This window comes from Antennarius striatus, chromosome 16 (assembly GCF_040054535.1).
Source record: "Antennarius striatus isolate MH-2024 chromosome 16, ASM4005453v1, whole genome shotgun sequence".
Classification (NCBI taxonomy): domain Eukaryota; kingdom Metazoa; phylum Chordata; class Actinopteri; order Lophiiformes; family Antennariidae; genus Antennarius; species Antennarius striatus.
The window spans coordinates 4,645,462-4,658,262 of record NC_090791.1 but is presented as its reverse complement, the minus strand read 5'-3'; the positions used below and the strand labels follow the sequence as shown (position 1 = coordinate 4,658,262).

Below are 12,801 nucleotides of genomic sequence, written 5' to 3'. Positions count from 1 at the left end.
GGACAATGCAGGAGGTCTTCCACAGTGACGGGACCCTCCCCAGCCGCAGACTGAGGTTGAACAATTGTTGCAGGGGGTCCCCTAGTTCCGAAGCACAGGCTCGGAGGAGTCTTGGGGAGACCTTATCTGGTCCAGCCGCCTTGTAGGGACGGAGCCTCCTCAGCGTTGTCGTCACCAGGTCTGCAGTGATTGTCGTCACCAGGTCTGCAGTGAAAATATATATATATAATATATATATATATATATATATATATATATATAAATATATATATATATATATAAATATATATATATATATATATATATATATAATATATAAAATATACCAAACGCAAAGGGTCTGGTTTAAGCTCTGATGGAACACAAACGTTTGTTGGTTCAAAAACCGTAAAATACATTTGATTTAATAAAATGTACATTATTACAACAGTAAATGCTTTTAATTCATTCCAACAAACGTATGATCATTTTTATATTTGGTTTATACAGCAGTATGATAAGAAGGAATGCATTTCCATAAACCCTTGGGGAAATTAGTTTTTTCCAATCAAAGCCTATATATCACATGCTTATACAGTATATGTACATATACACATACATATATATGTGTGTGTGTATGTGTGTGTGCAGGCCCTGGCACACACACATACACACACCAACAAGGGGCCTGTATGCATGCAGATATGTAGTGAGAGGTAAAGCAGCGAGCAGCCCCTTCACGGTGCTCTCCTATGAGTAACTTGCTTTCTTTACAGTGCCTTGCTCAAGGGCACCTCAACAGTGCTCGGGAGATGAACTGGCACCTCTCCACTGCCAGTTCACACTCTTGAGATTCTTGGTCCAAATGGGCCTTGAGCTGGCCACCCTCTGGCCCCCAGCCCAAGACCCAGTGGACTGAGCTATTGCCGCCCCGATTAATATTAATGTAAAATTAATAATACATTTAAAAGTTTGTTCATCTTTTTTTTAATTTAGTCAATATGTTTTTGTCCATAATGGTAACATAAGATCAAAAGGGCATTTGTGTACTTATAGCACAGCAAAATGAACATCAGAGGGATTTTCCTTTGGGAACAAAAAGATACTCTTTGATGATCTGTGGCCTGTAATATGAATAAAGATCAATGAGGTCGGGCTCTTAAACTTCACCGAGTCTAAACCTGGTAATCCGTGGCACTGAGCTGATCCGGTTACAAGTAACGTAATCAGAGGCGTCGGCGGGGAAAAAAAGAGGTAAAATTAAAAGTTGATTAAGAGTTGTGTTGCTGAATTAAGGATGTGTGTGATTCCTGGACAGACTTGTGGTATTTCTCCTGCATGCAGAACTTTGACTTTGAGCGGAGCAAAAAGGCGGTTTTGTGTTTCTGACCTCTGGGCCGGCTGCAGGCGAGAGGTCAAAGGTCAGTGTCAGCACCAGGCCGACAGTCTGGTTTAGTCAACTTCCTTCATACCACCAGCCAGCTGCTGCCCTCCCCACCCACCCCCCACCCCCCAACAAAACAAAGCAAGTGTCTTCTCTGGAGGAAGACAGAGGAGTATCGTGGTTCTGCTGAACATATTTGGTTTGCCAGGTTTGTGGTTAGAAATACAATATTGTCCACAAAGATGAACGTGGATGACGTCATTTCCTGAGTTCCCAGCTGTTTTATTGTGGTGTCTAACTAAACAAAGCAGTGGAGCTGCCCGCTGGCATGAAGGAGGTTTTTACAACCCGTCCTCCACAGAGACCCCGAGATGCAAATGACATTTCACACGGTCTCGCTGTCGAGGAAATTGAATTAGCCTGCTGGTCGCTGGACTGGAGGAATGCGTCACTAATGCTGTGAGGTGTGGAGCTGAATGGACAGGGAAGGCTCTCCTGGTGAAACCCCCCCCCCCCCCCAAAAAAAAACACACATGCCCACAGACACTCCCCGGCTGGGCGCTCTGCCAGGCAGCCTGACCACAGGATTCTTCCTCAATGCCAGGCTGCCGTATGAAGGGCTGGAAACCCATGAGAGGGTTTACTGCCCGCCCCCACAGGTCATGACATCATAGTAAAAAAAAAAACCAAGAAAATCACATCTACAGTTTATTACCAGGCAACTATAGCACCTATAGACAACACTTTAAAGAATCACATGTATGGTTTGTAATGATTTTGCATAGACTACCAGAAAACTTATCATTATTAAAAATATTTAAATAATAACTAGAAGAAAAATCATCATCACCATCATCATCATCATCATCATCCTCATGGACTTCCCAGCCTCACGTCACACCTTGTCGTTGGACTCAACGCTTGCGTCACCTCCTCTTTTGCGCGCATGACGCAGCGGATTTAACAAAGCCTCCTCTTCCCTCTCCAAAGTCCTGCAACCCTTCACTCAAGTGCAGCTTTCTCTGACGTTCAGGCCCTAAATCGGGTTATGTGATACCTGGATTATGGCGAACGCCACTTGGTTCGGAGCGCATGCGGAGCTGGGATTAAAGCCCCCGCCAGTTGCCGTGAGATCTCTCTTGTCGTCCGGAGAGGCGCGTCCCGCCGCTCCTAATCCTCCAGACAATGCAGGCTGTTAATTGGAGACTGACTGATATAGCATGAAGACAATGTGAGAGTTTCCCTGTAATCCTCTGAACCGAGAGGAATGTCCGGCTGCCGCTCCTGCAGCACCAGATCTGCTCCCACTCCCAGACTCCCACCGCGGGAGTTGTGCGTTTTACTGACCCCCCCCCCCAGCCTCACAAATAAAAAGAGAATGGTTTGACGGGCTTGTGAAGTTTCTCCAACTCCGCTTTGTGCGCTGATGATGAGAGGTGCAAGAAAGCTCACCTATGCGTTTGCGTTCTAGTCAGGGTGCAAAGTGTGAACAGGCTGCAGGGCAACGCGCTTCCTGTCCGTCCACGGACCGCCGTGGGAATCACTTTCTCATTTATGAAATAGCTGCGATGACACGTCATAAATAGCAAATGCAAAAAAAAAAAGAAAGAAAAGAAAGATGAAAAAACAATCAGAATTAAAGAAAAATGATGGATTTATGATGTTCCACAAGGCTAGAGTCAAATCTAGATCATAATTTAGATCATAATCCAGATTTGGAGCTAGTTTAGACTATAAAATCAAGGATTTACTGTAGATGCTTTTACTAAACATGGAGTGAAGAAGATCCGACTGTCAATGTTCAAATTCATTCAGAGGCTGTTGATAGACAGCTGCCATGGAGAATTTATTCTGTCACAGCCAACTACTTCCTGTTTATTCTTATAGCCGATATTTTATATCTTCTTTTTTTATTATTTTTATTTTTTAATCTAAGATAGAACCAGCTTTTACTTCCTTATTCGGGGTGGGCTGGGGGCCAGGAGCCGGGGGCCACCACCCTTTCAGTTGTGCCCCTGCACTATACATTCAGGCCTCTATGTTTGATCCACTCTCCACAGTGAGGGGATTTCTCTGTCCATTCTGTTTAGTCAACAGAACACGATGGACATTTTGGATACTGGATCTGTTATCAATGGAGATCATCTGCAACAACCACCAGTCATTCTTTAACCCCAGTTCAGTTCTGGCAGTTAGTCGACCTGCGGTTGGATGTTTGTCTTCTTGTCGTCTCTCACCTGTTGATACAAAACACACTTGCGAAACAGCCACACGGAAATCTCCCTCTGTTCTGGTGAACATGACAACCGTGATCACGTCGAAGTAAATGCATGTGAAAGAGCTTAGGGGCTCCTCTTCCTCTTTATTTGCTGATCTGTTCAGGGTATAAATCAAATGTTATTAGGATACTGCATGTGCAGCTGCCGGTATGGGAACAAACAGAATTCCAGGAACAAACGTGAAGGAATTAAAAGAAAACAAGCAAAGACGAGGATCACCTGCATCAAAGGTGCATCACAGATTTGACTCTTGAGAAGATGCAGAAGGATTAGAAATAAACTAAAGTTAAGATTGAAACTAAATGTAAATTTCCTCTTGTTCCAAACTGCAGCTGCAGATTTATCACCAGACCTTTATTACCTTTTAGAGATTTGTGTAAATGAGACATGCCTCTTGATTTATGACTTTAAAAATTAATCTGACATGGGCCATAAGTGACTGTTTTGAGGGTGTGATCATAAAAGATGTACAGACAACCCACTATCAAGTTATTTATGTTAAAACGATCCTCTTGTTGTAGAGGATCAAGCCGCTGCCGATCCGATGACTGTTTACGCATTTGCAGCTTGTCAGTGGAATCATATCAGGGTTTTATTCTTAAGCCTCCTGCTTTCCTTTCCCATGGGCGCCGTGTCATCAGAGATTCTCTCCTCTATCCGTTACTACAGTCTTGATTGAAACTGTGCAGCTATTTGCTCGCAAAGACATTGACTGATGGAGTTGCTCTGTCGTTTTAAGTCATGCATGATTTGAAATTATCCGGTGCATCTGCAGTGAAGAACTATGTATTTTGAAGAAACGCTGGAATACAAGTTCAAAAGAACATAATCCTATAGCTGGTTTCCCAGAAGTCAGCCATTATGAATGATCATAATCATTATACTAATTCAAAACCGGCTTTTGAAACAGATCATAAAAGCATAACATGTTAATTAGTCTTCGCCTTTATAGAGCCTCAGGATGGGTTATTATTGAATAGAGGCAATATGGAATTTCCTCTTGTATAAACCATAATTATGCAAAGCTAAATTAACCATCCAGGCTCCTGGCAGTGGCTTCTTGTTCAGATGTGATTTATGGGATATGTGTGAAGTGCAGCACAGTAACATGAAATGGAAAAATTAAACACATCTAAATGTAAATAATCATTGCATCAATGCAAAGTTTGGCTCGTGGCTGCTTCATGCATCACCCTTGTTAAATTAATCCTTGGAGTTTCCTCCTGTTCCCATGACAACAACACACATCTCTGGGTTGTTTAATGTACTTTTTATCTCCCAAAAATAATTATTCAAAGCATTACTCCCAGTTTTAAATAAAAACACGACCAAATATGTGGACTTTTTCAGTGGTTATGCACTTTTATTCAATGATTTGGGTCCCACCGATGGTAGTTAATTCCAGGATCAGCTCATAATCCCTGAGAAGCAAGTTTTGGGAATGAACTCTTCGAACCCTCCAGATACTGGAGAATAAACACCACAATTCATTTAACACAGTTCAAAGCAGTACGAAAGTCATGTCCGGGTCATTAAAAGCATCTGTAAACCACAAAGCGGAAACATTATACAATCACTAGTGTTTTAAACCGGGTACAGTACACAATACTGTAATTAAGCTGTACAACGTAACCCAATATGGGTGAGACACAATACAGAGGGAGCGCCTCCATATAGAAACATTGATGTTGCTCCTGATAAGTTTCACCTCCTAAAAAGCCGGCTGGCATCATGTGGAAAGAACTCAAACATGAATAAGAAAGAGAGACGCGTCGGTGTTTTTGTGCAGACTGTCGCTCAGATGAAACGTGGTTCACGTGCGTCATCAATGTCCAGCTCTGGCTTTTCAATCCCGTGAGGTGAGTTTCTTTTCAGCGAGAGAACATCAGCTCGTTTTGAAACTCAGCTGTGCAACTTTTAAACTAAAAAATAAAAATGCATTTCAATGCAATTCAAAAGCTGATTGTACACCCAAAAATCAAAACCTCTTCCTCTCATTACTGTTCCCTGATTGTAACAAATGCAAGGAGTGTAAATTAAATACATAAAAATGAATGGATAGTGAGATTTTGAAGGGTTATCTAGGGGTGTTTTTGTTTGTTTGTTTGGACACAAATCTGAAGTATGTCATTAAAGAATGAAAATTAGGTCATCGAAAAGTGCATTTTCCTGATATGCTTCAGATTAGGTCACCTAAGAATGCATTTGGAAATCTGACTAATGCCAGCTAAGCTTGTGAGAAACAAATAACACTGCTAACTTAAAAAAAACATCATATTATCAACATCTTCATATTAGAGCATCTTTCCGGAGTCGTCGGGATTAAAATATCTAAATAAGAACAAGCCAACAAAGAGCTGAGCGGCTTCTTAGTTTTTGAAAGCTAATAGAAATTAGTGTTAGTGTAAAGCTGGCAATAAAAGCTCGAATATATGTCAATACATTCTATGAGAATTGCAGATACATTTACAAGCAACAAATACATCGCAAAGCTCAACTGATTGCCTGCAAAGCTTAACACTGAGAGCCGCTTCCTACCGAGAGCTGGAGGCCTCCACCCCAGTTTTAGGGGGATAAAATCCTGACTCTCAGCGGGAAGGAACAGTCCCAAGACGGGCCGCACAGCAGCCCACTAAAACCATTAAAGACCGCACACAACCACAGCAACAATACAGCAGCGGTGCGGTCCAATAACAAACACTGGTCCCCGAGGGCCTTTCAGATACCGAGGCATGTCGGGGACGAGGATGAGAAAGGAGCGGTCGCCCTAAAAGGCAACCTGAGGCGGACACCATTGGGTGTCTGGGTACAGGAGACAGTGCACAGACTTGAACCTGTAAGACAGAGATGAGGAAATAGAGTTAGACTAGCCAAAAACTTTTGAAATGGATTTGAAATCTGTGAAACCTGCTGACGTATTTCTCACCTTGATGGGTCCTCCTCCACACGGAAAGCCCCTTTCAAACTGATGATGTTGCTTTTGTTCTCAAACATCCCATAACTGAGGGTAATCTGCAAAAACACAAGACAAACATGAGCGAAACAGGAAAAAACAAACAAACAAAAAAATGTCACGCTTACGCTGATGACTTCATGCTGTTGGTGTATGAACAGACTAGAGGCTTCCCTGATACCTGTTTGTGTAGCTCAGATCTTGACACTAGTTGCAGGTTCTCCAGGTGGGAGTGAAACAGGTTGCTACGGGTCAGAGGGACACCCAGAACCGCCTCGATGATGTAACCGATGGTGCAGTCGTCGGGTAGCCGGATCTTTTCTGCCGTGTTCATGAAGTGGCCCCCACTACAAAGACAACAAGAGTTCTTAGAGTTGATATACTGGTCACATCGTACTTATTCTTTTCTAAGCATGACTTGGACAACCTTAGTCTCACACTTAACGAAGCTGGAAATGCTTTTAATTTGAAAAGAACTCTAGTTTTTCCCAAATATTTCTCTAGAAATGTGAAGTATCCACATTATAATAATAACACAGTCAGTACATCCGTTTCTCACCTGGCCCATGGACTCATCTTCAGCGCCAGACCCCGGCTCACACAGAACCCTGCTCCCCCAGTGGCGAACCAGAAGTTAACTGGTTTCTGTAGGGTCAAAGAAACGGTTTATTAAAACACTGAACTATCAGACATCAGGTGCAACAGAAGTAAGATTTATCCTACACACCATCTTATTGTCCCCCAACCGCTCCGTGGCCTCTATCGGCCGGTCCAGGCTGGGTTTGCCGACGTACATGTCGTGGGCGTGGGGATATTGGGACAGGAACTTCACCAGAGTCCGAACATTGACGTAGTTGTCATCGTCTACGTGACAGAACCACCTAAGGAAGCAGAAACAGAAGACAGCTTCGATCCCGAGACGTTCACACAAAGAAACCTCCAATAAAACAACAAACCACTCCGTTTAGGTGGTACTCACTTCTTCCCAGACTCGATGAATTTGTCATATTCCACCGCCATCTTGCACGACAGAGCTTGTCGGCTATGAGCTGCAGAGCAGTTGGTGTTGATGGCATGACTACCTGTGGCGACGATGAAAGAAATACAAGGATATTTAGTGAAAGTGGCGCCATCACTGGGGGATTCATGGATTTGTCACTATTATGACCAACATTACGTCATAAGACTCACCAATTTTCTTTTTCAGCTCTTCGTCTTCTCCGTCCGTGAAGACGTACGTCTGTGAAGAGAACGGGACGGCATACATGAGCGCTCCGGTTCAAGATGTGTGAAATCAATAACAAGTAAAGGATGTGTAAATGTATGTGTGTGTGTGTGTGTGTGTGTGTGTGTGTGTGTGTGTGTGTGTGTGTGTGTGTGTGTGTGTGTGTGTGTGTGTGTGTGTGTGTGTGTGTGTGTGTGTGTGTGTGTGTGTGTACACACACTGGACGGTTGAGTTGTCTTCGTCACATCCAGACGAAGAGGCATGATCCAAATCGATCGATGTTATCGAGTTCGTCAACCCCCCTGCTCCAATAAAGACCCTTTGTGCCGCGTTTCACTCTCTCCATGGCAACCCTGTTGCCACCCCCCAAAGCATCCCAGACGCAGAACAAAATAGGAGGCAGACTGTCCGCCCCCACGCATACCCAAATCACATGTCCAACCCCCAACTTTGCTGGACTTGCTGATGGGTTTAAACCACAGCCTTCAATGACCGGTGTGGTCAGGAATGAAACCACGAGTCGGACAAACGAATCTGTTCCTCATAAAGAAGGAGCCACCAATGAAAAAGAAGACGGCTCAAAGAAAAAGATTAGCCTCCCCCTTTTTTTTTTTTTATGACGGCAGGTGCGAATCACTCAGTGGGGGCGATGATGAAAAGGCTGCAGGCCGTGGGCTTTGTAACCGTCTGTTTACCCTTCACCTCAGGTGAGGCACCTGCCCAACATCAGGCCCCTGATCTGAGCCACGTGTCTCCACACGTCCAGCCCAGGTGCCTGAGGACTCTGGAGCTCCTCGTCCTGCCAGCAATTTTTGATCATCTCGTCTAGAATTTGGCAGAAAGAAAAGTTTCCAGTCCCCCCCCCCCCCCCCGTCCTGGATTATTTGCCATGCAAACTCAGAGCGGACGCCTCTGGAGGCCGCCGCCGTGAGGCTTGTGTTTGTTTAAGGGGAAGGGTGGTGGTGGTTTTTCATGGGGGGGGGGGGGTTGGTTGGTGAAGGGGATCACAGGCTGGTGCTGTTGGCGTTAAACCCCCGTTGAATAGACGGCGTAATCGCCGAGGCAGCTGCCGGAGCTGCCAGAGTACTGACAGAAAGAGAACGGGTGGGGGTGTGTGTGTGTGGGGGGGGGGGGACAAGCTCGGAATCTCACCGCTGATTAGTAAACCCAAAGCCGTGTGTGGCCATTCACCCCCTGTCCTCACCCCCCCTCCACACTCATGCATTGATCCCCTTGAATAGAACAATGCTGTGAGTTTTCATGCTGGGTAAAGTCTCCATTGGGTCAATTCTAAACATGTTTGCCTGCATTTGCATACAGCTGGGGGAGTTAACTCAGGAGAAAACTCCCCAGGAAGGTTCGCTCCTCCTGCAGATTTTTAACCGACACTTAGAGAGAACACTGGCTCCAGTGGAATACTAATGCTTTCAAATAAAGGCGGCTGTGTGTGAAGTACAGATAAGAGATGCATGTGTGTGTGTGTGTGTTTGGGGGGGGGGGTGCACTCCCAACTACGGGAAGGCCCGTTCAAGGCCCCCACGTTCGGTCTGGACGTGGTGCCGCTCTGGCTGTCTCCAGCTCTCCACGGGAAGGAAGGAAGGGCATCAAGGCTCCCCCCTTTCCTCCATCAACCACTTCCACCCCCGGCTCCTTCCCTCTTCTGTTCCAGAGATTCAAAACATTTTCAGTGCTTTTTTTTTTTATCAAGATGATCCAGAACAGAGTCCAGGTTTGATTAATAGGGAAACACAACAAAAGGATGAGGTTAAGATACTAACTGGCTGGATTTATAGGGAAAAAAATGTTATTTACGCCCAGTGTGGGCTCAAAGATTAAGAACGCCTGAGGCTCTGTTATGTCAACACGGCTATCACAGAGATCATCTTCACTCCCAGGTCTCGTCTAAAACAGCAGCACTCGCTCTGAGTGAGGGGAGGAATAAAAAGTTTATTCCCTTGTGTCCGTTCAGCCCCCGAAAGGCTCCAGACGCCGCAGATGTTCACGCGTCGAAACCGTGAGAATCCAAACCTGAAGGTGGAGGATGAGCCATATGTACATGGTGGGAACTCACAACATCATATGGCTGGCATTAAGGCCGGCCTTTGTTCCGTCGCCTGGCCACCTGTCGCCCTTCCTCCAGGAACTCCCTCCTGCTTTGTGGGCTCGGTCTGTCCTTTTTTTTTTTTTTTTTGTTCCTGCAGCCACCAACCAGCTGCCTGCCTGTCTGCCCTGCTGTTACCCCAGTCAGGCGGGTTTCACATCTAACATCATCCTACCCAGTGATAACAACCAATTGTCACAATCGACTCAAGTATTAGCAGATGTTCCAGAGCCTGATTTGAGCTGTGCAGGTAATTCTACCTGATCAGGACCTGACAGCCTGTCATTATTATTTTCCTGACATTAAACACACCTCAAAGTTTACTGGAACCAGAGATGAAAGAGATGGAAAAGTTCCGAGGATGTGAATCCCGAGGCTTTAAAAAATAAAAATAAATAAATAAAACACAGGTCACCTTTAAGAAGTGGATAAATCACTCTGATGAGTTCTTTCCACACTAGAACTTCATTCATACGTCTATCTTCTATTCCCAAGGCACGCTGTTCCCAACACAACCTCGCCTATTAGATGCACCCCTTTGTCCCAGCCATTCCCATTAAGGAAGCCCCCCAGTTCTTCCATCCCTCCAGTGATCCTGACCCAGACTCTGCTCCCACGTTACCATGGAGAGAGAGGGGGGGGGAGACAAGGGGCTGGGGAAAAGCTTTTATTTCCCCTTCAGAAAGATGCTTTGTTAGTCCTGGAAGGGGGACAGCGCTGGAAATCGGTGCTGTGAAGCATCCATTGCAGCAGGGGTTATTCACAGGGACACTCAAAGACAGGAGGGGGGTAATAGAATGTGCGGGGAGAAGGGGGTGGGTGTCCTGAAACTGCCCCCCCCCCCCCCCCCGTTCTCAGGGACATCATTCAGTGGGGAATAAAAAGTGACAGAAATTCAGCATTGGCAAGAGCGTCAGTGCGCAAACAAGCAGCAAAAGGTGCTAAAATCTCAATAAAACCACCAGCCTTGCACTCGCAATGGAAAATGAATGAAGCATGGATACAACATCTTGAGTTATTCTGCAAAGTTTCATCTACCTGTTGCTTGTTTCTTGAGATCCATGTGTCCAGAAGCAGGTTCAGCCTGGACTGGTGGAACTTCTTGGTGGTCTTCACCGCGATGAAGATATCATCAGCGCTGATGTCCTCAGCCGGGGCTGGATCGGTCGCAGGGGAGCGAGGGGGCTTCTCCACCTCCCTCTTTTCGCGGGTCAGTTTGCTGAAGTACGCCGAGAACCCCCCCTTCTTGAGCGGCTCGCCGGCCGGTTGCGCTGCGTCCGCCGCTTCTTGCGCTGCGTCTTGGAGGATGGAGCGCGTCCCGGCGGCCGGTCCGTGCGTGTCGTTCTGCGCCTGAGAGCGGTGATGCTGCACCGCAACCAGGAGCAGCAACAGGCAGACGCACGCTGCGCTGGATGCGGAGATAACCGCCTTTTTTGCGTTACTTTTCAACATGACTTAAGTTTTAAAAAAAAATTTATAAAGCGGCGCAACGAATCCTTAACGCACAGTCCATATGGGTTGGTTTTTGGGTTTTTTTCTTCAATGAAACACTAGAATATTTGCGGTACTTCCCTCAGGGTGCATAGCTGACTCACGTTTGAATAAATTGAATGGTGGGTATCTTTATAAGCTTCCACGCTGGCCACGCCTCGTGGGAGGTCCGTGAACGCAGCATTGCCAGCCGGTGACGCTCCAGAACGAGGCGTGTTTGGAAGCTCCGCGCGTGTCTGTGCGTGAATACACGCGTCACCGACGTAGTTCAAATGGTCTGAACGTGGCGGGAAAAGGAACAAGCTGGCCTGCGGAAGGCGGAGGTGTGGCTGTTCTCACCTGAGGACTTCACACACCGCCTGTTGGCTTCACACTTCACACACTTTCAGACGCGTGATGCTGTTGGAATCCACGCAGTGTGAACTTTTGCGCACCGCAGAAACAGCCTCCATTGTTCCACACTGACCTTGTAAGGACTCCACACAGTTGGGCATTCCTGGTCACTTGTTATTTGGATTCTGGCTCTCACATGTGAGTGCCTTAGTTGCATTTTTAGACCAACTAGCAGCTGGTGGAGCTGAATAATCTCCCCCCAAACGCTCACAACCATCACATTTAGATAGTAGAATCTATTCCCTGCTTTGTTTCAGAGTATTTTCTGCTCTTGAGACATCTGACAAAAGCAGCTGGAAACAGGAGGGATCCTGGTCTAAAACCAGATATTGGTTCTAATTCCCACCAGTATAAACTTCCAAAAAGTCAAATGTGTATTCTTTCACTTAATTTCTCCTGTCTTTTCTTACAGTCACACATGTAAGAGAAATCTTCAATGGGAGGAGAATTATTTTCCTCTGCAGGTGTTTCATTCTCCTGCAAACCGGCCTGAGATGGATTTCCACTTTGTTGCTCCTGACACGGCCTTTTGTGCGTCTTTTTAAAGTGTGCATAGAAAGCCGTTCAAAAGGAAGTATGAGAAACCAAGCTGGGGGGGGTGGTGGGGGTGTGCCTACTTCTTCTCAGCCATCCGGTTCCTTCTGTCGGGCTGGGGGGGGGGGGCATTTGTCCCACTTCAGAAAATCTTTTTCAGCCCTTTGGATTTGTGAAAACAAAGAGTTGTTAAAATGGCAAACGAGAGGGTAAATTTTTCCAGCCTCCCTCTTGATTCAGATTTATTTCTGAGGTTTTCTCGCTCCAGTGACATCAGTCAGAAAATGCTTTCCTGCCCCCCTACCACCACCACCCCACCACCCTTTATGAAATAACCCTTTCATCTTTTGGCTAACATCAATACTGAATACCAGGGAGATGAAATTAAGGTTCCTTCAGACGAACCCACTTCCTCATCAAAGAGCCCACAAATGCACAAATACCACATAAGGAGGGGGGCTT

General features: G+C 45.8%; 1 protein-coding gene across 1 annotated transcript; it reads right to left on the bottom strand.

Annotated features, from left to right (window-relative positions):
• Nucleotides 1-4,981: 4,981 nt before the first annotated feature.
• On the bottom strand, nt 4,982-11,504 carry lfng (LFNG O-fucosylpeptide 3-beta-N-acetylglucosaminyltransferase). Its single transcript, XM_068337725.1, has 8 exons — nt 10,960-11,504; nt 7,787-7,835; nt 7,575-7,677; nt 7,323-7,476; nt 7,155-7,240; nt 6,777-6,942; nt 6,569-6,654; nt 4,982-6,476 (listed from the first exon to the last, which is right to left on the bottom strand). Exons 1-8 carry the CDS (start codon nt 11,371-11,373, stop codon nt 6,410-6,412), a joined length of 1,125 nt encoding a protein of 374 aa, XP_068193826.1. The 5' UTR covers nt 11,374-11,504; the 3' UTR covers nt 4,982-6,409.
• Between the last annotated feature and the right edge of the window lie 1,297 nt (nt 11,505-12,801).

Coding starts and splice junctions, on each gene's coding strand:
- lfng (XM_068337725.1), bottom strand. CDS start 11,373: ATGTTGAAAAGTAACGCAAAAAAGGCGGTTATCTCCGCATCCAGCGCA. Junction 7,678..7,786: donor AGAGCTGAAAAAGAAAATTG/GTGAGTCTTATG, acceptor TCGTCGCCACAG/GTAGTCATGCCATCAACACC. Junction 6,477..6,568: donor GTGGAGGAGGACCCATCAAG/GTGAGAAATACG, acceptor TCTGTCTTACAG/GTTCAAGTCTGTGCACTGTC.